The sequence below is a fragment of the Numida meleagris genome, chromosome 14 (genome assembly GCF_002078875.1).
Source record: "Numida meleagris isolate 19003 breed g44 Domestic line chromosome 14, NumMel1.0, whole genome shotgun sequence".
Classification (NCBI taxonomy): Eukaryota; Metazoa; Chordata; class Aves; order Galliformes; family Numididae; genus Numida; species Numida meleagris.
In genome coordinates, this window is record NC_034422.1 from 11,987,610 (window position 1) to 12,014,047 (window position 26,438).

General features: G+C 44.7%; 1 protein-coding gene across 3 annotated transcripts in view; it reads left to right on the top strand.

The window, feature by feature from the left end:
* Positions 102 to 26,438, top strand: part of MED13L (mediator complex subunit 13 like) — a 183,459-nt gene continuing 157,122 nt past the window's right edge. Inside the window, exons 1-3 of one of the 3 annotated variants that reach the window (XM_021413374.1) lie at positions 102 to 187; positions 17,863 to 17,887; positions 17,986 to 18,100. In XM_021413374.1, coding sequence (XP_021269049.1) covers position 18,100 — 1 coding nt within the window. In that variant the 5' untranslated portion in view covers positions 102 to 187; positions 17,863 to 17,887; positions 17,986 to 18,099. Of the gene's footprint in view, positions 188 to 398; positions 625 to 17,862; positions 18,101 to 26,438 lie in introns of those variants that run through there. The other 2 variants (XM_021413372.1, XM_021413373.1) reach the window with 2 other exon arrangements.

Below are 26,438 nucleotides of genomic sequence, written 5' to 3' on the forward strand. Positions count from 1 at the left end.
GCCAGCACAGCAGCGCTCCCGGGGCAGCGGGCAGCGGCCGGCAGCGCCCGCAGCCTCCCCACGCCGCCGGGCCCCGCTCCCCAGACATGCCCCGCGCTGGGGCTCGCCGAGGATCATGACTGCAGCGGCCAACTGGGTGGCGAACGGGGCCAGCCTGGAGGACTGCCACTCCAACCTCTTCTCGCTGGTGAGCGCCCGAGGAGGTGGGGGAGGGGTAGCGGGTAGGGTGGGCCGGGACGGCAACTCGCACCGGGCGTTGCGGGTTTGGCGCCGGGTGCGGCTGCCGGGGGCTTTATAGCCCGGGCCGTGGGGCTGCCCCTCCGCTGGCCCCTCCCCCGGCGCGGCGCCCCGCGGCTGTGTCGCTCCGTGCGCGGCTCCGCGCGGTGCCCTCGGACCGAGGCTGCTCTCTGCGCGCAGTGACAGCGGCATTAGGGCGGCAGCAGGCGGGCACGGGGCGCTGCGCGGGTCTCGGGCCACTGTCAGCTCTCGGTACGGCCCCGGCTGGCACAGAGCCTGCCCCAGGACACGACGGGGGCAGAAATAATCGTTAATTCCTTTTCTGGAGAGAAACACCTGAAGATGTTGTCTGCTGGGTAGCATTGATGCTATCTTTCTGTATTATCGGTAATTGACAACTTTGTACTTGGATTGATTGTTTAGTTTAATGGTGCAGAAATTATGCTATTGGTTTTGGCCAGCACTGGGTGCGTGGTCTAAATTTAAGAAGACAGTTTGTTTCCACGTAGGGGCAGGGTCCATGAGAAGCCAGTTTACCAGTGAGCTGTCCACCTGCTGCCCACAGCCCCCTGCCACCGGTTGGGCATGGCTGTGCTGAGGAGGCTGGCAGCCAGGCAGCGGGGGGGGGCTTGGTGTCTGTGGGGGAATGCGTGGTGCGGGGTGGGGGTGGAGAGAGTGATGGGCCCTTCCTCCGTGAGCACTGGAGGTGGGTGCTGGTGGTGGGAATCTCATTTCCAGCAGAAGGGAGGAGACCGCTATTGGCTGTCTTGCAAGAAGTAAGGAAAAGAAGAAAATGGACTCAAAATCTGAATTATCTTTTTGTTTAACGTTGTTTTACCTTTCACTGCTATGTGTTCATTGTTTTGCCTCTGTCTGCTTGTTTATGTCAGTGCACTTATTTGTTATTTTGTTCATACCTATGGAGAGTCTGGGGCAGGAGTCCTCAGCACTCAGCTGTTGGGAAACAAGCTTGGAGCTCCTTCCGCGAGAATGAATGCAAGTCTAATTTTGGCTTTTTCATGAACTTTTCCATCACCTGGGCTTGTGCATGGGCTTTTGCTTGGCGGTGCTCTCTGAGCCATAACTGCGTGTAGGTAGCAGTGCTGTGTGTGCAGAGATGCAGGAGCTGTTGCAGTGCTTTTGAAGGTGCTGGTATTGTACGTGAAGGAAAAATGATGAGTGTGAGGGATACAGCTGTACTGATGGACAGAGGAACGGAGTGCTCTCTGCTTTGTGTAGGGAGTTGTGAGGTCCCTGTTTATTCATGGAAAACTGATTATTTTTGAGGAGTGTAACTTTACGTGGTTGCAAACTGCAGATCTGCCTTTGGTTTAAAAAAAAAAATAATAAAATAATGGTTGTATGCAATTAGCATAAATCATAATGTGAGGTTACTTCGTAGTAACTGTGGCTTGGTCCGTCTGCTTTGTGTTTTGCCCTGCCGGGCTGGGGAAATGGGAACTTTTGAAATAGGGCTGTGATACCATCAAAATGCAGGTGGGCTTCATAGTCGTAATGAGTTTAATGTGCAGTCTCTTCGTTTTTCATATAATTTTGTGGAAGGTATCCATACCTGTAATGTGTTATGCATCCAGCTGTAATGATTTCATTATTTTCAGGCTCTACTCGCAAAAGAAAAAAAAATCCAATGAAATAGTGTGTTTGTATATATATACATGCATGCAAACACTGTAACTGTTGGTGTGATTTGTTTTCAGTTGAATTGGTATTTGTTAAGGCTTATGTATCAGTGAAGGATACTGAGGAAGGAAATAGGGGCTGGGAATATGTGGCCTACAGAACTGATCTTATATCCTCAAGTTGTCATATTCATTTAAAAACTTATGAAGTGTTAATGGTACAGTAGTCAGGATTACTAATTGGAGAAAGTTTTGCTTATCGTTTACTCTTCCAGTGCAGCAGAACAGAAGCATGCACAAAGGAATCAGCTGTTGATGGGAACTCATCTATGCTGTAGGAGTGAGGTGAATTACAGAGCTGTTTGAAACCCATTCTGCCGTGAGACACTGAGTATTACAGTTCATTTTTTATCTGCAGCTTTGTTTTGGGCTTGAATCAAAAAGTAATGTTCTTGCCTGGAGAACTGCAGTTCAGAAATAGTACTTCTGTTTGCTTGCGTTGAAGCAACGTTTCTTCCCACAAATATTCCCTTTGTCTGAGGAGGAACGGCAGCTTCTGTGCTGGAGGAGCCGGGCTCCGCTGCGAGCCTGTGGTTGGCAGTGGCTTTGGGTTGTTCGGCAACCCGTCATTTCCAGCTTGTTTGTGTGTCAGCTGTAGATGGTTTTTAGAGGGATGGTAGACACTGCTGTTTGTTTGAATCTTCTTAGGGGAAATATTTCTGAAAGTATCTTACCTTCATGAAAAATATTTTCTAAAGCTTTCTAGTGCCTGGTTATATTTCGTCAGCGATGCTCAGAATGTGTAGAGGTTCTTAGTTTAAAATATGTCACCTGAGGGGAAGGCATAGTCTTAAGGTTATAAAATGACCTCTGAACATGGAGATGGCAGAAGTGATGTCTGGCTCCTGCAGCTGTGTTCAGGCAGCGTCCCCTGGGCGCGGTGGCATGAGGGGCTGCTCTCTGTATTGTGCTGTACTGGCACAGGAAGCGGAGCCGTTGTGAAAAGTGGGTTAATGTGTACGTTTGGTCAGGCAGGCAGCCTGCACAGGGAAACCTTGACGTCTGCCCTAAACATGAAGTGTCTCTTAGTAAGATGGTGCGAGGGTCACAGAATGTGCCTCAGATGGCAGCTTGTCCGTCCTGCGATGCCCGGCAGGTTGATGGCCGTGCTCATTAAAACACACGTTGTCTGAAATCGCTGCGTCTCCTGCAAAGCAATAGAAGGAGTTGTATTTGTCCTAACTCTGTTTTTGCAGTAGTCAAAATGTCTGCTGCTGGAAAAGAATGCCTGTTTGTAAACAGTACTTAATAAGCAATTATTAAGGGCCAGTTTATTTAAATGCAGAGTGTTGGCTAATAACTACTTAGAGACCACATGTTCTGAAGTAATGTCCTTTGTACTAAAAACTTCAGCTCAGCTGGCAGACCATCTTCCTGTGAATAATCCTGTCTCATAAAAGTAGTCTTACTGAAATTAATTTGATTTTTTTTTTCCTGTGAGTAAGGGCTGTGATGGTATGGAGGTGAAGGCATGCAGGGAGAGTGGGGCTTCTTGCTCCCCTGCCTGCCTGAGCTGCAGCGGTGATCAGGAGGCATGAGACAGCCCTGCAAAACTGGGCCGAGGTTGCATAATGTCTGCTGGGCCAGGAGGAAGAACGGAGCCAAGGGTGTCAGGAGCGACTGCAAATTTGGAGCAGCTTTTGTGTGCTGGAAGATTGGATGCTGTAGGAGTCTTCAGCCTGGAAAGGACATGATTGTGCGCTTAGAAAGTGATGCGTATTTATGTAATGCTTCATAGAATCTGCTGTCAAAGAGGTTGTGAGCAGATGTTTAAATTCTCACAGGAGCTTGCTGCAGGAGAGGTCTGACTAGCAGGAGTTTGTCTCTGCTCCACATCACGTTCCCATGCGAATTTATACACCATAAGGGTCGCTGGGGTTCTGCTTTTAGTTCTCCAGCAGCCAGTTGTTCTCTTCCATCAGTGGGACTTGCTGCCACTTTCGTAGTGAAACTGAAAGGAGCCAAGGGAGTCTGAAATGGCATTTGAAATAACTTCTTAAAGGGTTTTCATGGCATCACAAAGTGAGGATCGGGAGTGCAGAGACTGCTGTAGAGGCACTCTTTGGTACCTTGCATAATTGTCAGTAAAAACTTCATAGTAAACAGTTGATTGCGCAAGCAAATCCATAGGCAGTAGTAAATTAACCCGGCCTTGCTCGCTGGATTATCCGAGCAGCAGGCTGTTACTGTGGCATGCAGGTGGTTGCGTCACGGTGTGGTCGGTATATTGCTTCTTTCAGATTTTACGTAGGTGTGAATTTACATAGATATATTCAAGAAATGGATTTAACCTCTCGAATTTTCCAACAGGATTTGATCCTTTAGTTATCCTGAATTTTATTGGGTAAAGTGATAGAAGTTGAAAAGCTCCATTAGAAATCTTTTCAGAGAGCGTTCAGGAGTTTCATGGAGTCTATGCATTCATTTTGTTTAAACTCACCCCTGAAGATTTCTAAAGAGATTGGGACAGAGCAGCATTCAAAGTGTGTCACATCCAGCTTGCCCACCTTTGAGAGTGGAATTAATGACTCTGAGTTAGGTAAGTAACCTTTTCTGAGCACTGCACAAGGAAATCAAGTGTGTAGGAGTTACATTTGCAGCTTGGGACCACATGTGCCAAAAGCCCAGGCTAGCTGGTGGGAAGTATCTGAGTGAGGCTCTGTGAAATCCTGCTTAGCTTCTGAACATGCACATCTCCTGTGGCTGTCGGTCTTCCCAGTGACTGTGTTCTGCTGCTGGTGACAGCGCAGGGCCTCTGGGAGAGGGCCACTGTGAATGTTAACATAAGAAAATACTCAAATATTAGGCTGATGCGTTTAAAAAACAAACAAAGAAAAACAACTGCTGATCAAGAATTGTAATTTTCATTTGCTTATCCTGGCTGAAAAGACACAATATTTCTGGGTTGTTCTACATAATTGTGCAGTACTGACGTCACAACCCTAGTTCTCAAAAACAATTTGATCTTGATTCTTTTTTTTTTTTTAATCTCTGCTTCCAAGAGCACTTCCTCATGTGAAAGAGTTAAAAGGAGGAGCTCTTCAATGCTGTATATGGACCTTTCTGCTATTATTTTCCTTCTTCACAATGCAGTTGTCTTGAAGAAATCTACAGAAACTGGAATCCTTGAATCTCCCCCCTTCTCAGGGGGAGAAACTTTTGTGAGCTATATCTGCTGAATGTGCTATTGTAATTGGCTTTGGTCACTGGATGGAGAGAACTTTTATGGATGTTTTTATTTTTTTTTTTTAAGTATTCAAAAGTACTATCCCTTTGGTGTGGGGGTGTAGATAGCCCTTCTGTAAACGCTTGGAGGTATCAGTGTGACCGAAATAGCATGCTTGTAAGAAGTTAAACACTTAGGCCTGTTTGATAAGCTTTCTGGTAATGGGGTGAGAACTCTCCACCTTGTCTCCCATCTCTGTTGCTCACTGCAGAGAACCGCCTGGCTTCGTGTATACCTCCTTGGTCAGGACAGCATCCTTCTGCCTGCCTGCCAAACACATGCCTGCTCATATCAGGAGTGCTGCTACAGTTTTCTCTCATCCTGTGGCTGGGACCATTCTGCTCCTCTGCGTTCTTCCCTTGCTGCTCCATCTCCTCTGGTTACTGTGATTTTGCTTCCAGAGGCTTTGGTCCTGTTCCTCCTCTGCCTTTTATTTTTCACTTTGCACTGACTTGAGTGCTACCTCCTGCAGAAGCTGTTGCCATCAAGTACTGACAGTAACTTCTCATTTTTTTTTTTTTCCTAGTTGGTCCTTCCAAATGGAGGAATCTTACCACTTTGTGCCCGCACACTCAGGGGTTTGTAGAACTGCATGGCAGTTTTCTTAATCTTGTGAGCGCACTGCCTGCGGGCAGCCCAGTAACACGGGTAGGGGGTTGTCTTTGGGGTTGACCAGCATAGCATTACGCTCTTTCAAATCTCTCTATTCCTCCACTGTTCTGTCTCTGTGTGAGTTGTGTGCTTCTTCTGTAGAGTCACAGCTAATTTGTGGCTTAATTCACTTTCCCAACCAGAATTGCAATAGCGTGTATGGAAATGTGATTTGAGTGTTTGGTGGCATTCTCTCCTTTGTTTCTTTGAAATGGGAAGCTTTATGGTGTTGCTGCTGCGTAACGTGCCTCTAGGCAATATTTACATCAACAAGGTCAAACATATGCAAACGCCTTGTCCCCTTGCTAAGGAACGGATTTAATCATCTTATAAAAACGGACAAAAATGGACACTCCTTGCCAGTTAGGGTTTTCGTATAAAACTAGGCATGTTTCTATCTCACTTTTCTCTAAGTAGTTTCCTCTGTTTTCTTTCATCAGCTGCTGTGGCAGTCTTGTGTACTGTTCTTGGCTTTCTGTGACAAGACAAAAACATTACAGGGAGAAGGAGCGCTTCCTCCCTCCCCATCACATTCCTTCCCCTGCCTTAGTGCCGTGGCAGGACTCGGCTCCCGTGTACACCTGCACCAGGGAACTCCAGGCAGCACTGCACACCTCGTTCCCTCGTCCCCCCTGGGTTCTGGCAGCAGCGCAGACTGAAGCTGGGTGCAAGTGGCTGTGTAGGAGAGGAGACTGAAAGCTTGTTCAGTACAACTTTATTTAATTCATCCTTTAGTTTTAAGAGTTGTGCTGCAGTCATTGCCTTGTTGACTGTTCTTACAGCTCCATGTTTGCCCACAAAATACAGTATTTTGACAGAACAGAGGATTGAAAAGAAAATGTATAGGAAAACTCTTCTGTACTACTGATCCAGGCATTGAAAACCTCCTGCTTTTTGGTAATGTATTACTCTGTGACAGTATAAAACCATGTTTTTTTTTCCTCATTGGAGCCTCTGATTTGCTAGGAAGCGCTGAGCCTGTTTTGTACGGCTGCGGTTTCTCAGTGTTGGGCTCTTGGAAGTCTCAGCTCCTGCATGTCTGCAGTGTTCCAGAACTTGTAGCTGATTCTGGGGAAGCTATAAAATCCATTCCGGGAATGTCTTGTAGTAACCATGCCAACACCTTTATACAAAAACCAATTTATTTGCTGATAGAGTAGGCTAATTGGTTAAGTTACCTTATTCTGAGTTTGCGTGATGTTTCTGATTATCTAATTTTGTGTTTGTATTTAAATAACATTTTGAGTTCTGTGAATTTCCAGAACTTCCTTCTGGGAGGAGGTGCTGGGTTCATGTGTTTGCAGGAGTGACAGTAAGAAAGCTGGCAAAAGGAATCTGCATGACCAGTCATGTTGTGGACTTATTTGCTGCTTTCTGTGTTAAGGAAGATTTGTATGAAGGAGTTCTTGAGAGAGGTGTGTTTTTTTTTTTTTTTTCCTGTTTTTCTTTTTTTAAGGGGTTTTGGCAGGCAGCTTGACAAGTGGGGCTTTGCTTGGTGCCCCTGTTCCAGCTGGCATTGGTGCTGGGGACACGAGGCTGTCAGGGTGCAGTGTGGGTTGGGGTGCGGGTGCTGCCCGTGCATGGAGCAATCCCTGAGCTGCTGTTCCTGCAGTGCAGATTTTTTTTTTTTTTTTTTTTGCATAAGGGAAGAAAAGGAACTGCATTCCTAAACTCAGTGGGCCAAAGTTTACTCTAATTTGGTTGTTATTTCCTCTCCTCCTTCCCCTTCTTTTTTTTTTTTTTTTACTGCTCATATGTTAGATTACTTTGTTTGGGAAACATCTGATAGTCCATTGTAAGACTCTGATGTTTGATATTTCCTTCCTTCAGTTAAAAATAAAAAGTTGAAGGAAGAGAGAAGAATCCTTCACTTTCGTATTTGCTTGTAATTTGGCTCTCCTGTTGCTGTTGACATGTGTTTTGCTTTCTTTTTTGAACATATTGGACAACTTCTCTGTAAGAGAGGTTTTATTTTTTAATTTGGAAAATGGGCAGTTCCTTAGTGCTGATGATGTCTTTTTGAAGGGAACTGCAGACCTAATCATTCGCTCCCTCTTAGAGTGAATGAAAGGATTCTTTGGCAGTCCATTGCACGTGGATTTGCTTTTTCTTCTGCTCTGTTAGAAGTGGTAGAAAAGTGCAGTGGTGATTTTCATTTTGTCTGTTCTCAGCTGTCTAGTCAGAAGTTAAAATACAGTTGATTCCCTTTGTGAAGGAGTTGGCTGGAGTGTTATGGAACTCTGTGGTTCCTTTAGCCTGCTCGGTGTAATTGTGGACGTAGTCTGACCTGCAGAAGCTCAAGGAACATAATGTTAGGGAGAAGTTACCACAAGTTCTTGTTTAAGGACGTGAACCACTAAAGGAGAATTTTACAAGCTGTCAGAGGACCTGGATTACATGTTAGTAAGTACCTAACCCTAGGGTTTGTTCAAGTTGAAATAGAGTATTCAATTCATAGAATCATAGAATGGCCTGGGTTGAAAAGGACCTCAAAGATCATTGAGTTTCAACCCCCCTGCTGAGTGCAGGGTTGCCAACCACCAGACCAGGCTGCCCAGAGCCACATCCAGCCTGGCCTTGAACACCTCCAGGGACGGGGCATCCACAACCTCCCTGGGCAACCTGTTCCAGCGCATCACCACCCTCTGTGTGAAAAACTTCCTCCTAATATCTAACCTACATCTCCCCTGTCTCAGTTTAAAACCATTCCCCCTTGTCCTATCACTATCCACCCTTGTGAATAATCGTTCCCCCTCCTGTTTATATGCTCCCTTCAAGTATTGGAAGGCCACAGTGAGGTCTCCTTGGAGTCTTCTCTTCTCCAAACTAAACAAGCCCAGTTCCCTCAACCTTTCTTCATAGGAGAGGTGCTCCAGCCCTCTGATCATCTTAGTCGCCCTCCTCTGAACTTGTTCCAAGACTCCACATCTTTCTTGTGCTGGGGGCCCCAGGCCTGGACACAGTACTCCAGATGGGGCCTCACAAGAGTCAAGCAGAGGGGGACCACCACCTCCCTCTCCCTGCTGGCCACTCCTCTTTTAATGCAGCCCAGAACTCAGTTGGCCCTCCGGGCTGCCGGCGCATGCTGCTGGCTCATGTCCAGCTTCTCGTCCACCAGGACCCCCGAATCCCTCTCTGCAGGGCTGTTCTCGAGGAGATCTTCCCCCAGTTTGTATAAATACCTGGGATTGCCCGGCCCAAGTGCAGCACCCTGCATTTGGCCTTGTTGAACCTCATTAGGTTCTCGTGGGCCCACTTCTCCAGCCTGTCCAGCTGTCTCTTCCTTCTGTCTCTTCTCAGAGGAGACATTTTACTTGCAGACGTTCTGCAGCGTGCATTGGTATGTGTTTATTTGTCCTCCCTGTTAGGTTCTGACATGGGTTAACTTGTTTCACTTCTCCTCTGTTGCTTAAAAACACCCAGAACAGAAGCAAAGCCCACCATGTCTTGTTTTTGAGTGCTTTTGTCTGCTTTTGTTTTATATGGGTCAGTAAGTTCTCCATGGACACAAATAGATCTTGTCCACTGAGACCTAGATTCCTACCCATTCCGCGCCTGTTTTGTTGTTGAAATTGGCTTTTCAATGTTCCTTTCGCATGCTTGTGATGACTCTAGCATGGCTGCTTCCAATTTCATGGGTCTGTAATGGCCCGCGAACCAGAAGGAGTAAGTGTGTGCAGGTGCACGCCCAGCTGGGTTTCAATAGCGTGCTTACCTGAGAAGATATTGCTGTCATATCTTGAGTATTCCTGACTTGAGAGCATCTTTTCAGGTAGTGGCTGAATCTCTGCCCCTTGGCTACCAGCCGGGCTTATCATGTTAGCCTTTCGGATCTGTCTGATGAACTTGGTGCAGCCCTTCTAGCAGAGGGGAGCTGGGGAACCAGGCTGAGAGCTGCGTGCTGAGGGCTGCTGGACCCGGTCAGGGGCTGGAGGTTTGTTAACCAAGGCCATTCGCCGCACTGAGGAGATGGTGATGGAGCCTGAAGGTTGTCTTGCACAAATTCCTCTTGTTCTATTTTTCTTGTTTGTGTACCTGCACCCCAGATTTACGCCATGTTTACCTATGCTGAATTTCACGTGCTGGCTTGATTTCTTCCACGGTGTAAAATCTTAAGTTCTTCATGGAGGGCTCTTATCCTTCCATCTCAAATAATTCTGTAACCAGATTCTGTCATTTTGCTGTCTCCTCCTCCCCGTTCAGTTTAGCATCTGTGGGAAATCTTGAGAAGCAGTTTTCTCTGCACTGATTCCAGGTGTTTGCTGTTATAAAAGGGGACGTGTTCTTCTCTCCTTTTTCCCTTTTGGCTGGTTGTTAATCTGCGGTAGCGCTTTTCTCTCTTGACCTGTAGCTATTTGACTTTTAAAAACCTTCTTAAACATTTATTAGCAATCAGCATATGCTTTATTAGTGTTCCATTTTCACACGTTTTTGCTCTCCAGTGCAAGTTTAGGAAATGCTGGGCTATAGCTGTCTGAGAGATCGGACTCCAGGAAGGTCCCGTTGCTCTTCCTGTGTGTCAGTGTGTGCTTGTTGCTCTTCCTTCCGCTGTCTTCTACTTTAGACTTTTATTTTGGTACTTAACCCAGAAATTGTATGGCTCTTGGGATACGTATCAGCAATTTGGGCCTTTGTATCAGATTATTCTTTCTTTTATGCTTGCCACTCAATACTTCTTTGGTAGCTCCTACATCTGCCAGAACTGCTGAAACCTGAGCGCTCATACTGGCGTCCTTTTATATTTTCCACCTCAAATTCCTTTTGAGACTGGTCTGACTTCTGTTTTCCGAAACAATCCCTTAATCTTCCTAGCTGCCTCCTCTCCCTCGTACGCGGGATTGTGCTGACAGCTGGGAGACAGAAAAAAACTCCTTCCTGTCACTACTGTTTACTTCTTAGGCATGACAGCTCAGGCTGTTGGTTTGTGGCTCTTGATAATGGTATGTGTGGACTTATTTTAGTTTTTCTGGTCTTCAACAGTAAGATGCCATATCTCAAATGATCCCAGGTATAAACTCCATCAGGAGTATTTCTGATAATAGGATTTTGGTTACAGCTGAATCCTATGTCGAGACCTGGTGGAGATGAGGGCTGGCGTGCATACCGTGGGGCTGGTGCGTGTCACACACAGCTCTGGGGCAGCAGCGTGCTGACAGCGTGCGCTGGGTACAGAGAAGAGGGCTGCGCGCTGTGGGGCCAGGGTGCTCTGCCGGCTGCTGGTGCTGCGTGCGGGGGCACTCAGGTGCATGCTGGCTTTAAGAACAGCTGGACAAAGAGGGGCTGACTTGTTCATCCGTGTTCTTTGGGGATTGTTGGTGGCTGCCCTGTGTCCTTTCTCCAGCCACTGGACTGTGCCCTCGGAGCAGAGCAGGAACCAGGTCAGATGTGTTGTTCCGCTGATGAGCGGGTGCGTGTTGAAGGGAATGGCACTCAGCTGAGTCCTGCTCTTCAGAGCACCGAGCGTAATGTGGTATTCCTGTTGGCCGCATGGATGCAATTTCAGTATTGGACTATTATTTTTTCTAATCTGCCGGTGTTTTTCCATTTTTGAATTCAAAGTATGAATAGGTTTGGTACAGATCGTTGTTGATGTGGTTCTCCTAACACTGGTCTGCCAGTCGCTGCCCAGCAGATGCCATTCTGTGCTCGATGCAGCCCACTGAGCACAGTGCACTTCCCCTCGGGAAGGGGCAGCAGGGATGAGCCCTGCGGGCAGGGGGCACGAACCTGTCCCCAAACAGATGGGGTAAAGAGGGGAATGTTAATATGCAGCTTTGTAAATGATATGATTTTGAGAGACTGTATGGGGTTGAGGACGTTTGTTTTATTATTACTTTTTTTTTTTTAAACCAGAAGCATTAAAAACCCAGAAGTAAAAGATGTGGGGGAGAGCATCTGCACACGGCTGTGTGTGGCTGTCTTGTTCCTTGCTGGAGGATGTTGTGCTGCCCCGAATGTCTTCCTTTAGTGAAGCAGTCTCCTCTGTTCCTTGGTGTGTGTGTGTTTTCCTTGCCTTTGTTCTTCCTATTCACTTGACGGGGATTTAGGCAGATGTTACTAAATATTTTATTTCGGTGGGAATGGGGGATAAAAGTTCTTGTCAGCATGTGCTGTTCACCCCCCCATAAGCGCAGGTTGTTACAGTGTTGTTCAGTCCTCCCTTCATAGTGGGGGTGACATAAATGTTATCTGGTGTTTGAATGGCTGAGTAGAGTGTGAAATGATATTTTGTTGCTGTGTGGGGATGATGTAGTGAAATGGAACGCTCAGAACCAAAACAGATGGTGCTAATCTTGAATCTGTCTGCAAGATCTTATAGCATTTAATTAAAATGGTGGTGCAATTCCCGTGGCACCTTTAACTACAGTTTAAATTCCTGGACTATGAACTAAGGGCTTTCTTATGCAGATTTCTACTCCTGTGAGTCGTCCTTAGTATGAGTCTCCAGTGGCTTCAGCGCAGCTACTTACTTGAATGGAGCTCTCTAAGATGCGTCTAATAAAATTGGCAAATATATTTCTGACGTTTATATTTTCTGTGTTCCAATTCAAAGCATAAATTGTAGATTAAAGACACTAGTCAAGTGCAGTTTGACATAGAAGTAAGCAAAAAATTGAGACTGGAGGAATTGTTTAGATTTCACCCACCTTGAGAGACTAGGAAATAAATGGGGATTCTGGGATGCCCTGAACAACTTAGCATCTTTCTTACAAAAAAGCTTTTTCTTTCTTTACACTCCCTCAGGCTGACAGTAACTTGTTTGTAGAAGTGCCATTTGGACAGGTACTTGGGAAGTATTTCAATTACCTTTTTGGGTCGGGGAATCGAGAGAGATGAAAATGACCTGGGCAGTGTTGCACTGAAGGTCTTTGAGGAGGCCCGGGCAGAGCTGAGGGCTGGGCCGTGCGTGGTTCTCCTGCTCAGAGCGCCTTCCGTGCCTGTTCTGTAGCTCTTCGGCTCCATTTCTGTATGACCCTCCTGCTTTGGAGGCTCTGGAGTGCTGATCTCTGGGGCCTGAATCTGCCTTAGCTTTTCCCACTCATTTGTGCTATATGAAGCAGGAAAAATGTCGTGTGGTTATATAACTTCATCCGAAAACTCTGCTGTATGCTTAGCGTGCCCAAATGGAAGGTTTTGCAAACCTTCTGCTGGCTTGTGCTGTCTCCTGGTGTGATCTGTCCAAGCTCTGTGATAAAACAGGTGGACTTTCTCAAGTCTTCTAAGAAGTTAATTTAGAATTGATCTATGGTTTGGACTATCTACATCATGTGGGGAAAAAAGCATTAGATGGCGATGAGCACAAGAAAGAGGTGGCAGAAGATCTGTTTTGTTTGTGTTCCATCTGCGAGGACTGCAGAAGAGGAAAATAGTCACAGTGGCTACACAGCACTAATTAAATCCTCAGGGTTGCTGGGAGCATGCCAGAATCAAGTTGTGCCGCGTGAAATGTTGCTGGGGAATTGTGATTTTTTAGCAGCCGAAACTCTGCCAGTCTGAACCGAGCACTATGAGATCAGCAGAAGACCCTGCCTGCCTGTTGTTCTGATTTAAGCCTGAGGGGAGGGGAAGGAATCAGAGCTTAGGTTTTATCTCTACTGGGGATTTACAGAGCTGAATGCTGTCCTGGAGTTAAAATGGCTCCAGCCCTCAGCTGCCGCAGATCGAGTGGAGGTGTTGTCTGTGCTTAAGGCTGCAGAGTAATGGCTGCAAGAGAAGGTGCTAATTTGCTTTCGCTGTCTCTTCTCCCTTGTGTACATAGGGGGTATCAGTGGATTGAATAATCTTAGCTCTTCTTTTTTTGTTCTATTGGAATCTGTTTCGCTCTGCAGAGTGCAGTGGCTAAGACAGTCACCCACGAGGACGGAAGCCCATGTTCTGTTTTGCAGAGGGCTGTATATGGCACTCTCTGGCCACGTTAGTGAATAAAAGCATTGACATAGCTGTGTTTTCATTATTACCTGTTTCTTGGGTATGTTGTATGAATGTGTTCAGTTGCCTCCGTGGAATTTTGAGTTTGAATGCTGACACTCTTACCCCACTAGCTGCCTTTGGTTATATCAGAACCAGGTCTCCGGTGTCTTGGGAATTCTTTTGTTGGAAGCTGAATGTTAAAGATTGGATGTTGTTGTTAGGCAGAGGTCTGATTCTTTGTTTCTTTACAGGCTTGGCCTGGTGCATGCAGAGCAGCCTTCTTACAGACTCCTCATTCTGTGTCCAACTGCAGTTAATCAAATTAAAAAAAATGAAATTCTTGTCTGTGCAGTTGAGCCCTTTGCAGCTCAGCCCTCCAAAACATACATTCCCTTACAAAGCAAAAAGTCTTTTGCATAGTGCATGATTGACTAACAATATTGGTTAATTGTAGGTATTCCTAAGTTCCTTCTTTGTCATGATTTTTAATGTTAAGAAAATTGTAACTGTAATAAGCTGAAACTGTGCATATGGGAGAAGATGCAAGAAACACAATAGATTGCATCACCTGGCAAGAATTTTGCTTTATTCTGCATTCAGTTCTAAGCGCTTGTGAGCAAAAAGCTTCATGTTCACAGTTCTGTGCTCAGACAGAAACCAAGGCTGCTGGTGTCAGTGCCTACCTCGGGCTGCTTGAAACCTGCAGCAGCGCTGCCCTCCCTGACCCGCTCTGCTGTCCTGTCTTACAGGTGTAGGCATTTCCCCGGCTATTTAATGAACTCAGCTTGAGGACTGATCTGAGTGGAGGGAAAAAAAAAAGTTCAATAAATGTTTCTGATTTTTTAGTCAGCTCCCCTGGTTATGAGTGCATGCAGACAGCAGCACCGTCTTAAAGCAGGATGGGGTGAAGCCAGGCGCAGGCTGATGGGAAGGCCAGGCCTGCTTTTGGCAGCACTGCTCGCGCGTGTTGCCTTAAGGCGAACAGCAGCTCCTGTGTACAGTGTAATTCCTGTTTTATGCGATGAGGGCTGTCCCTAAGGGGGACCCCCTGCTGCACTCAGCTGCGCCCTTCCCTCCTGCTCCATCTGTGCTGCTGACCGTGGACGTTCTTCCGTTCGGTCACCAGAGCCACGGGCTGTCTGGGTGTCCACCTGAGCCGCTGGGCCGCAGATGGAGAGCTTAGAACTAGGGACTTCTGCTGGTTTAAATAAATGAATGTGAAGAGCCTCAATGAGGGTGCAGGTACCTCCATGGCATGTTAGTGTTAACAGAAAGCTGCCTGTAGAGGCACAAGGTATAGGCTGCCTGCTGCCATCTTCTCTTGTGTACTACTTCTGTATTCAGATCTTCTCTTGAATTCAGTTTTAATTAACATGGGGCAAACTCTGCAAGTTCTGAAGGATCGGTATCAGTGCTTACGTAATACAAATCTAAACAGAAAGACACACATCCAAATAAATGTACCAGACAGGCTTTGCTGCTTTGACCAGGGCGTGTGATGTCTGAGATATTACTTTATATTGCTGAGGTTGGCACCGCACCCCCAGAACTTCTCTCCCTTTTCTTGGGACTCATTTCTGCTGGTCCGGCTCAGCTCGGGTCATTGGCCGTACCTCTCAGCCTGCAGGATTGGATACTCCTGAGCTGTGTTACTGTGGAGTTAAATTGGATGCGGCTCTGGTGGCTTCTGTGCGCTTTTCTTTCTATAGGTATTCCATCTCTAGTATGGATGGAGTGTTCTGGGTCCATACCTCTGGGCTCCCAGAAGCTGTTTATGTAAGAACGTGCCTGCTGCTTAGGCAGCTGATCTCTGCTGTGCTGACCAAGCGTGCGGTGCTGTCGAGTAATTTGTTCGGGGTTTTATTTGTGTTTTTTTTTTGTCATCCTCCTATTCTGTGTTCTTTGTGATCTATTGTATGTTCCTAGTGGATGGTGGCATATAAACACTCAACATGGTTTTTCCTCGGTGTCCGTGTGCTGGCACCGATCTCTGAGGCTTTGTGATCTGTGGTAATGTTCACTGTACTGTTTCAGGAACTCCACATGTTCCTTTCCTATGCTGTAGATAGAGATCCATGTAGAACAGATGTAAATGTTTTGGAGAAGCATGTGTAAGTACTTTGTTTTAGAGTATTATGTCATGTGTGAGGTATTCCAGCACTACACAGCAGCCTACTGTGGAAAAAATAGATTTTTGCCCTTCCCTTTTCCTTGTCCTCCTGCTCTCCTGTTTGCTTTCTTTGTGCCAGTAACATGGTGTGTGTTGTGCATCCCTTCTGATCTGCTTTCCCATTGCTCCCCAGCGCTTGGAATGGGGACAGCATTTCTGAGCGCTGTGCGGTGGTGCTGGCTGTGGGGTCCCCAGCGTGGAGAGCCCTGTGTGCAGCTCCCAGCAGTTAGCTGGCCTCAGCAGGTACAGCTTCACGCTGCTGCAGCACAGGGGACTTTGAGGTTGGCGATGAAGTAGGTGCATGGACTTGAAAATGGAGAGCCTTCCACATGGGAAATGTAGCGTGGCTTTTGGAGGAGTGCTGGAGGCAGTAGCTAGAGCTTCCGTGTTCAGAGAGTGAAAGGAGGAGCAATGCGTTGTTTGCAGTCTTTTTGCTTTCTTTAGGAGTAAATCTTGGCCCCTCTTGTTTGTGTTCAAGAAACATTTTGGTGTTTTACTGAAGGATGTGGTTTAGTGGGAAATATTGGTGATGGGTGGACAATTGGACTGGATGATCTTAGAAGTCTTTTCCAACCTTGGTGATTCTGTGATTCTACCTATATTCTTTGTAATTCCTTTCTCTCTGCCCAGAGAGAGGAGAGGAATGTTAACTGTGTAGATGTAGCTCAGTTTGGGGGACACCCCGCTCCTGCAGGCAGTGCTTCCACTGCTGTGCCTTTCCTCTTCTGCCTAGCAGCAATGTCTGGTGTCGGAGGAGTAGCGGCAGGCTTGGAGCTCCTGCAGCTTGCTGTGTAGGCCAGCTGGCTTTTCCTGTAGGACCACTTGAGAGCTGAGCACACCGGCTATTTCTGAGCAGCAGAGTGAAGGGTGTGAATGCTTTCAATGAAGCAGTAAAGGTAATAATAGCAGTGAGAATGTGGTAACATGGTTAGGAACTAGAATACAAGCCCGCTGTGAACATGGAGTGTGTATGTACTTCTCTTTGGCAACGTGCTCATGCTGGGTTGGCTATGGGGGAGGTGAGAGTCCTGCTTGTGCCTTGGGCAGGCCTGGGGGGCAGGCAGGGGAGCTAGGCTGGGGTTGGGGGGAGGAGCGCAATGGGCAGGGCAGGAGACAGGCGTACAGGTAGCACCTGACAATGTCAGAAACAAGAAATATGATGGCTCTGAGTCTCTGATATTAAAAGTGAAAATGAAAAAAATGAGGACTGTAGCTCTGCTATCCTGGTTCTAGGTACCAGTTCTTCCATGGTTTGAGTACTTTAGCTTCTTCCTCTCTAGCAATTGTTTATTCGCTTTGCTGTGCAGTGCAATACCTGCATTCCTTCTGATGTTCGCCCACTGCACAAAACTTCTTCCCCGGAAGCCTGGGCAGCCATCTTCCTTTTCTTTTGTAGTTAATACAAAGTTGTCAGGCGGAGAAACAGTAAATGGCAACTGTTCTTGTTCCACTTATGGTCATGTGAGCAAAATAATAGGCATACGCATTACAATTCCAACATCACTGAATGAAACTAATTTCTTTTCCATTTCCTGTAAGTCTGCTGTTTCCTCACGTCCCATAGCACTTTCTGCTTACGGCTTTGATACTTCCAGCGTCTGGACTGACACTGAAATCTCCTCACTGCCAACCAGCATGAAGGGAACGGGCCTTATTCCCTGTTCTTGGCTTTTATTTTGTTTCTAACCTGTTGGATTACAGTAAGATGACAGTAAGGTTAGAAACTCTGGAAATAAGTTTGTTGTGGTGAAGACCTAAAAGCAGGGATAAGCCAGGTTTCTATTCGGTACTGTTTCTAAAATTGTTTTGCTTTTTTCTTGGCAGAGAAAGTGGAAAATAGGAGTCTCTTAACTTTGGCTGCTTAGAGCTAAATTCTAGGAATTAACAACAAAAACGAAAAATATTACAAATACAACCGAATTCTGAAATGAGATGTTTTAATGGCTTTTTTTTCCTCCTTTCCCTAGGCTGAACTCACAGGCATCAAATGGCGTAGGTACAATTTTGAAGGTCATGGGGACTGTGGCCCTATCATCTCAGCCCCAGCGCAGGATGATCCAATTCTGCTCAGCTTCATCCGCTGCTTGCAGGCCAACTTGCTCTGTGTGTGGCGCCGCGACGTCAAACCAGATTGTAAGGAACTGTGGATATTCTGGTGGGGGGACGAGCCAAACCTGGTAGATGTGATACATCGTGAGCTGCACAGTAAGTTGGTCTCTCTTTGTTTCTTAATTTTTGCTTATACATCTAGTGGTGAAAAAGGGATACCATTGTTTAACTTGCTACCATCTATGATTTTGTTGCAATTTGTGTTTGATACCTAAAGAGGAAAAAAAAAAAAGTGTAAATTTGACTTTTCTAATGCAGCTGATCTGCGGATGAAGTGCAAAATAGCACTTGAACTTAGGGGAATAATAGAACAATATCTAACATCATTACATGACCTTTCCTGAAATCTCAGGTATGCTGTAAAATTAAAGAGTATTCTTTGAACTAGAATTTAATGACAAGAAAAAAAAAGTGATGTAATAGTCAATAGAGTGGAACGCCTCCTGCAGAGTTAGGCAGACCCCATGCACCACAGGTACGTTAGCGGGGTTCTGCAAGGCCCAAGCTTGATACAGGCCATGCTACAAGAGTTGAGCATAAATGGAGGCAAGCTGCAATAATTGTGTGTAGTAAATGGAAGGAAGAGGAAGGTAGGATAAGTGACAATGATAAGTTTATGTGACTGTAAGTTTTATTCTTGATTGTCCTTATTGACTCCAGAATGTCTAACCATAAAATGATTGTACAAAATTAACTTCACCTAATGGAATGCATTGTGGTTTTGACTCTACCCACTTGATCCATCCATCTATCTTTTTATTAACGCATCATTGCTGTGAGTAGACCTATGTTGCCTGAATACTCTTAACTTTGAAAATGTGTTTTACTAGACTCCATGGACACTTTCCTTGTTTTCATCTCAGACAAAAATAAGGGAAAGTTGAGTGACCCTCAAGTAATAATAATGGTAAAACAGTAAGTTCAAGGGTCAGTTCCTTGAGTTATGCAATCAGCTTCCATTGTTGTAGCCTATAGTATTGTCTGGCTGCCTGGTGATAAAATTGTATGCTAGTTCAAATTTATACTGTATCGTGTTTGTCAAGTGTGCTTTGGTTGACCGTTATCTGCCCACCTCTGCCCCACGCTGCTTTGGTTCTGGGTTAGATAATATGTTCATATTCTTTTATAACCACCTATCTTCAGACAGCTACAGACTTCATACTTTCATGAATACCAGGTAGTTTGTTTGGTAGTACAGCCTGTGAAATCAGGTATGAAACACTTTGTATGTATCTTTAGGCAGATTTCATGCAGGTAGCCATGTGATCATGTAGAATTAAAGAGGTGGCTCTGAAGTGCTGCACTAAGGCATTTCGCTGATGTGAATTTTTTATGAGGCTCCTGTTTTGAATGAACACATAGGTAATATTTCTGTGCACCCAGCAAAGCTTTAATAATATATGTTTGTCTCTTTGTGAAATATAATTTACTTAGTATTTCAAATGCAGTATATGGGACTTAAGTGCCTTTTTATTAAAGGGGAGTTTGTTGGCTGTAGCTTCCATTTCTGTTGTAAAATGATATAGCTTGTTTATATAAATCTAACATTTTGGTTACAACAATGTAGTGCTGCATCCAGTGATAACAGTGTGGTGAAACCTGGGGATGGATGAAGAGCTGAACTTGCTGGAGCAGGAGGAGATGGAGTGTAGCAAGCAGCGAGTAGTGTCACTTTGATGCATTTTGACCTGGTCCAAAATACATGGAGCATCCAGGCTGGAGCCTTCAGTTGAATAGCTTCTAAGTGGAATTAAATCTGCAAATTGGCTGCAGGAGCCCTGTTCTATAAGTGCTAACAGCAGTAGCACCACGTAGGTGAAAGAGCATGGGGTATTTCAAGAACGCTGCAGCCAGTTTTATGGAAAGGTATGTCTGCCCCTGCGCAATAGCGCTGTCATTGATATTTGTTTGTAATGTTCTCACAAATTAAAGTGAAGTAATGTCTCAAAGAAAGCTAATGTAGTGGGATGTGAAAAGGTGCAAAGTTAAGTTTAGAGATGGAGAAAGGAACGTTAATCATAACTCATTTAGGGGAATGAAAAATACATTATAATTGAAAAAAGAAGGAATATGTTCCTGCTAACTGACATGGCCCCACAAAAATCTGGGAAGTAATCTTCTTTTCTGCTCCCTTCCACTGCAGGCTTTGGAATTCTTAATGATGTGTGTAAGTCATATAATCACTTTTTATTTATTGAAACTCTTGTACCCACTTATCAAGTAATAGTTCAAAGTAATAAATGTTATCGATAGTGCTACTGATAAGGCTGTCTTGCTTCAGTAGCTCTTCATTGTTCAAACATCTGTATTGACAAATTATTGAACATCAAATCCTGCCAGAATGAGACGTTTATGTACATTGATTCCCTGAAATATGACAAAGGACACTGTTTAATGTTTCCTGCAGCAGCAAGGCGTAAGAAACAAGGTTATTTTGGCTTCTATTGTATAAGCAGACAATGGTACTGAAGTATTTGAAAGCTAAAATTGGTTTACTCAGTTTGAAAATATAGTTTAGCTTCCTCAGCTCCTGACAATAAAATGGACTTTTGCATGTGGGTGTGCAAGCAGAAAATAAGTTGCCGAAGCACACTGATCTACTTGTCTGTCAGTTAAGCCATGATAACAAACTGTGTTTTTCACTATAGCCTAGAGATAAAATAACTGGTAGTTGCTTCAAGTCCCATTCCTGCAAGTTGGATTATCACTGGGGTCAGTAACTTGTTAGTTCAGTGAGCAGAGTTTGGTTTTGTGATTGTACTCAAATATGTAGGAGCCAGAAATGTGAAACTGTAAATGCTATTGGAAGAATATTTAGAACATTTCAGCTTTACAAATCCTGCCTTTATTGCATATGATCTCTAGGATACAATGGCTGTTACTGAGATCATGAATTCTTGCTGAGCATGAAGTTGCTCGCAGTTCTGGATTTGTTCTTTTTTGCCTAGGACTTGTGTTTCAAAAGTGAATTTCTTGTTAGGTGAATAAAAATACAGCGGCAATTTGAATTCTGTATTTATTCATTCAGGTCTAAATTAGAATTGGTTATCTGGAAAAAGCAATCACATGCTTAAATATAATATTATATTGCATTTAGTGCTTAAGTTAAAGAAGTGAGTTGTCTAGACCAAGATTTTTCTTTCAGAGACATAGAATCATAGAATTGCTCAGGCTGGAAAAGACCTTCAAGATCATCAAGTCCAACTGCAGCCTAACCATAGTACTCTAACAACCCACCCTTAAATCATGTCCCTGAGCACTACATCCAAACGGTTTTTAAACACATTCAGGGATGGTGACTCCACCACCTCCCTGGGGAGCCTGTTCCAGTGCTTAACAACCCTTTCTGTAAAGAATTTTTTCCTGATATCCAACCTAAACCTCCCCTGGCACAACTTGAGGCCATGTCCCCTCGTCCTGTCACCTGTCACCACCCTGCTCTCACTGCAATCACCTTTCAGGTATTTGAAAAGAGCAATGAGGTCTCCCCTCAGCCTCCTCTTCCCCGCACTAAACAGCCCCAGTTCCTTCAGTCTCTCCTTGTAGGGCATATTCTCCAAGCCCTTCCCAAGCCTTGTTGCCCTTCTTTGGACCTGCTCCAGCACCTCAATGTCCTTTCTGTACTGAGGCACCAAGAACTGAACCCATACTCGAGGTGGGGCCTCACCAGTGCCAAGTACAGGGGCAGGATGACTTCCCTAGTGCTGCTCACCACCCCATTTCTGATCCAAGCCAGGATGCCATTGGCCTTCTTGGGCACCTGGGCACACTGCTGGCTCATATTCAGCTGATGTCCATCAGCACACCAAGTTCCCTTTCTGTCAGGCAGCTTTCCAGCCACTCCTCCCCAAGCCTGTAGTGTTGCCTGGGGTTGTTGTGACCGAAGTGCAGGACTTGACATTTGGCCCTACTGAAACTCATACGGTTTACCTTGGCCCATTGATGCAGTCTATCCAGGTCCCTCTGTAGTGCCTTTCTACCCTCTGGCAGATCAACACTCCCTCCCAGCTTGGTGTCATCTGCAAACTTACTGAGGGTGCACTCAATCCCCTCATCAAGATCACTGATAAAGATGTTGAATAGAAGAGGCCCCAGCACCGAGCCCTGGGGGACACTGCTCGTGACTGGCCACCAACTGGATTTAACTCCATTGACCACAGCTCTCTGGGCCCGGCCATCCAGCCAGTGTTTCACCCAGCAGAGCGTGTGCCCATCCAAACCATGGGCAGCCAGCTTCTCCACAAGGATGCTGTGGGGGACAGTGTCAAAGGCCTTACTGAAGTCCAGGCAGACCACATTGACAGCCTTGCCTTCATCCACTAAGCGGGTCACCTTGTCATGGAACAAAATCACGTTTGTCAAACAAGATCTACCATTCATGAACCCACGCTGACTGGGCCTGATCCCCTGGTTGACCTTTAACTGATCCATGATGTCTCCTGAGATTATCCGTTCCATAACCTTCCCATGTTCTAGTTTTGCATCTGAGCCGTGTGGGTTGCCTTATTTTTGTAAGGCAAAGATTGTTTCCAAAATCATGTCTGCTTTTAATAAAATGAGAATTTCAAATAGTCGTAGGGAAGACAACCTTAGAAGTTATGAACAAGAGCTACTGTGAGCAATTGTTTGTGCAGCAGCTTTCCAAAACAGTGTAGGTAATTAAATACTGTCCTGGGAAATTAACTAAAAGCAATTATTAGTAGAGCAGCTGTGGATGAGTGAAGCAGCTCGATTGGCTACACAGCTGAGAACCAGGTAGCTTCCGTGGGTGTACCTTATGCTTAGTGCTGCGCTGCTTTTTCCTGCCAGTGTGCTGTGCTGTGTTTATTGGGGTTAACATTTGAAGAAAGAAGATGGAAAGTATTTATTTTATCCCAAGTAAAAGAAGCTAGTGGGCACAGGGTATGGTGGAGGAAAAAAATGGGGTGCTTTCACACTTTGAAAAAGTTGGAGATGCTCTGACTGGGCATGTTGCTTTCCCAAGGACAAATGCTGTTAATGATATTACTGCCTAAAGAGGGTTGGCAGGTGTTAGAGCTGCTGTATGTTTTCACATAAATATTTTTTGTAAATTCTATGGAAGAAATAGAGTGGAGAAGTGGTCGTGTCTTACTCTTGGCAGGTTTTTTGGCAGCAAAAACGTAGATTTGCAAGTCGCTCTGCGCTCACTTGCATGACCAAATACCTTCTGGAGCACCATAGAGAATTAATACTTGTCTTTGATTTTTTTTTTTTTTTTTTACATTACCCTTGCATTGTAAGCAGGTGATAAGTGTTTGTTGCTTGCTTTCTTTTTTGCTAAGAGTACTTATGTGTGACATTTTGAGCTCTTTTTGTCTGACAGTTTAGTCAATATATTTGTCATGTGCACATTGAGTTTATGGATACACCCAGCTTTGTCTGTTCCATCTGTGGCACAGAACGCTTGAGCTGTGAGGGATCAGGCAGAGATTAGGATGTGCTTCACTACGGAGAGTGCAGTTTTGGTGGCTGTAAACATGACCCTGGGGATGGCCTCTGGAACTCCGTTGGTATGTTAGGCAGCATCATGAAAATGAATAGCAAAGCTGCTAGGCATTTAGTAGGGTGCAATTTCCTTTAAAGAACTTTCCAGTTAATAGCTTGGTTGCCTAAAATCACTGATTCCTGCAGGTGTTTGGGATTGTCATCACGTGCTCCTCTTTGGGGACTGACACAGCAATGGGAGGATCTGGGGGTGTCAGGGGGAGCCCTCGGGCAGTTCCTGCAGGCACAGCAGCGAGCTGGGCTCTCAGCGCTGCTGTACATGGCTTCAAAATAGGCACTCAACCCTGTGAAGACCGCTCAGAGAAAATAAATACAACTTCAGCATTTTGCTATCGTAGTAGTATTTCTCTGAGAGTCATTTTTTCTGAAGCACTGGCGAAGTTGCAGTGCACTCTTGACTTGCTCTCATTTACACCTTACTCAGGCATCGTATTCCTGTTAGGAATCCTTGCTCTGCTGGGCTGCCAGCTGTAATCCCGTGTGCTGATCAGTGCTGAGACAAAACCGCCAGCTGTAGGGGGATGCTTTGTGAGGTGTTCATTCCCAGGTTTTGAAGTTGATTTTATTAGCAAACATGTACAGATTAAAGATTTACCTAATCTAGAGGACTTGAGTAGATGATGTTTTCAGTATTTACTAGGGATTAAAAAAAAAAAAGGGAAAACTTTAGTTTTGTATTTTTGTTTCTGCAAAAGCAAAAGAAGGATGTAGAAGCAGTAACAAGTCTCCTTTACTTTCTGTCTCAACCTGGTGTCCTGTATTAAGAGTTCTTTCAAGGTACTGTGATTTACTTGCAGTTGTAAGGAACTGGGAGGGCTCTTCAGGGGGATACGAAATATGCTCTTCGCTGCTGTATAGTGATAAATGTTAATAATTGAATAAGATGTTCCTGTCTGTCTGAACATACGAAGTAATGCATGAAACCAAGAGTAAGCACTACTTCCTGTGAAATGGGTATACAAATTAATAATACTGCTTTTAATGAAAGAGCTCTTCAATCTTCCACTGTATTATTAGCTTATAATAACTGAAAGTGGGAAAGAAGGGAGTGCTGGCTGCTGGAATTGCACTGTGGCTGACTTTGATGCTTTCCTGAAGGTACCAGAAGGTTACCTCCTTGTTTCCTGCTTTGGTGGGCTTAGCTGGATAACATACACGCATGAAATACATATTACAGAGACTTGTTTTTTGTACCCTAGAATACATAAACCTCGGAACTATTGTCACACAGTATTATTTGGAATGAGAACAACTAATGTGTGGAAAAGCAGTTCACTAACAGAGAATAAAAGGAATCTCACAGGAGCTGACGTGGAAATATTTTTGAAGGCTTTCATTTTGAAAAGCAGTTACAAATATCAAGCAGCTGAATACCACTTATTAATACTTTGAAATTAAATCTGAAAATGGTTAATTGCCAGTTCTTGACTTGAGAGTGGAATTAACAAGTAGGTTCATATGACAGAGGGCTTTGCTGGAATATTAAGTTAGTAAGGAGTCTGTTTCTGGGCTGATGATTTTCAATACCATAAGCCATTTGCATTTCCTTAATTGCCTAGCATATATTATTTCTAGAGACGTGAAAGCAAAGTTAAACTTTTAAAAAATCTTTTGGAGAAGAAGATAGGATTTAGAAGTGAATTCGTACTTTCTCAGCTTGCAGAATTGTTCTGTGACCCCTATATTTGACACTGTTAATTGGTGTCTGGTGATTGCCAATGGAAGTTTAGCTTAGACAAAACAAACTTTTTCTTGTAAGGAGGCATTTGAAGTGAGGTTATTATGCCATCATTTGGGATTAAGGAATTGCTTCATGGGAATGTGCCAACTCCTTTTATATACAAGAAGTTGACAAGAACCTTATTGTGTCTGGGCAAAATGTCTTCGTTTTATTCTGTTTTATTTTTTAAATAACTATTCTTTGTAGCACCCCAAGTTCTTCCCTCTTCCTGCTTTAAACTTGGTTTGTGATTGCAGACAATGTACGAGCTCTGTGAAGGAATCGGATGCAGCTCTTCCACCTGGACATCAGATCATGCTTTATCCTTCCTTAATGCTCTTCTTCAGCATTTCTTCTCTCAATATTAGCAGTGAATTGCAGCATAGTGTAGTACTGAACGAGTACATATGGCAGCCATGAATTCATTATCAGTTCTAGTCAACATTGTATCACTTGAGCATTCCTCATTTTTCCCTGTTTATAGTCTGCAATATCTAAGTCTAATATGTATTGAGAAAAATGAGGTTACCTTGGGGCCATGAGTAAGTTAGCCTAACGCTTCCTCTATTCCTGCTGTCCCAAGAATTATCTTTTTAAATCTTTCCATATTTGGGTATTCGGAGGTTTTGCTGTTAACTGCAGCAAATACCTTCTGAGAATAGTTAAAAGGATGGATACTGATGATGGAAGGCAAAACCAGTGAGTTCTCTACTGGATACCACACTTTTCTCTCCTCAGTGCTCCGGCTTTCAAAATACAACCTTAGTTCAACTGAAATAGTTGAAACTGAGAAACTAATCTTTAAGTTTCGCTGTTATGCAGCCAGTAACTGTTCTTCTGTGTGTTTTGTAGAAAAATGAGTTCGCATTTCCTGTGGAACGCAGCTGGCTGCACTGTGTGCTGACCAGCCAGTGATCCTGCTGCAGAGCTGTCTCACTAGGACTGCAGTTCACAGGGGGTAGCGCACTTCTAAGGTCAGCACAGAGTTGGTGCTGCAAATTTGTTAGTGCACAGTAAGTGCTGGAAATCCAAAGCAAGATCGTAATAGCTCGGAACCCCTTTCAAGTAAAAGCTGGCGTGAGGTATTACCAAGGAGCTGGAGAGAGCTATTGTATAAAATGTGCTTGGAATTAACAAGAGTGTTGGGACCGAACTGAAGTCCAACTTTTGAATGTAAATAAAATTGAT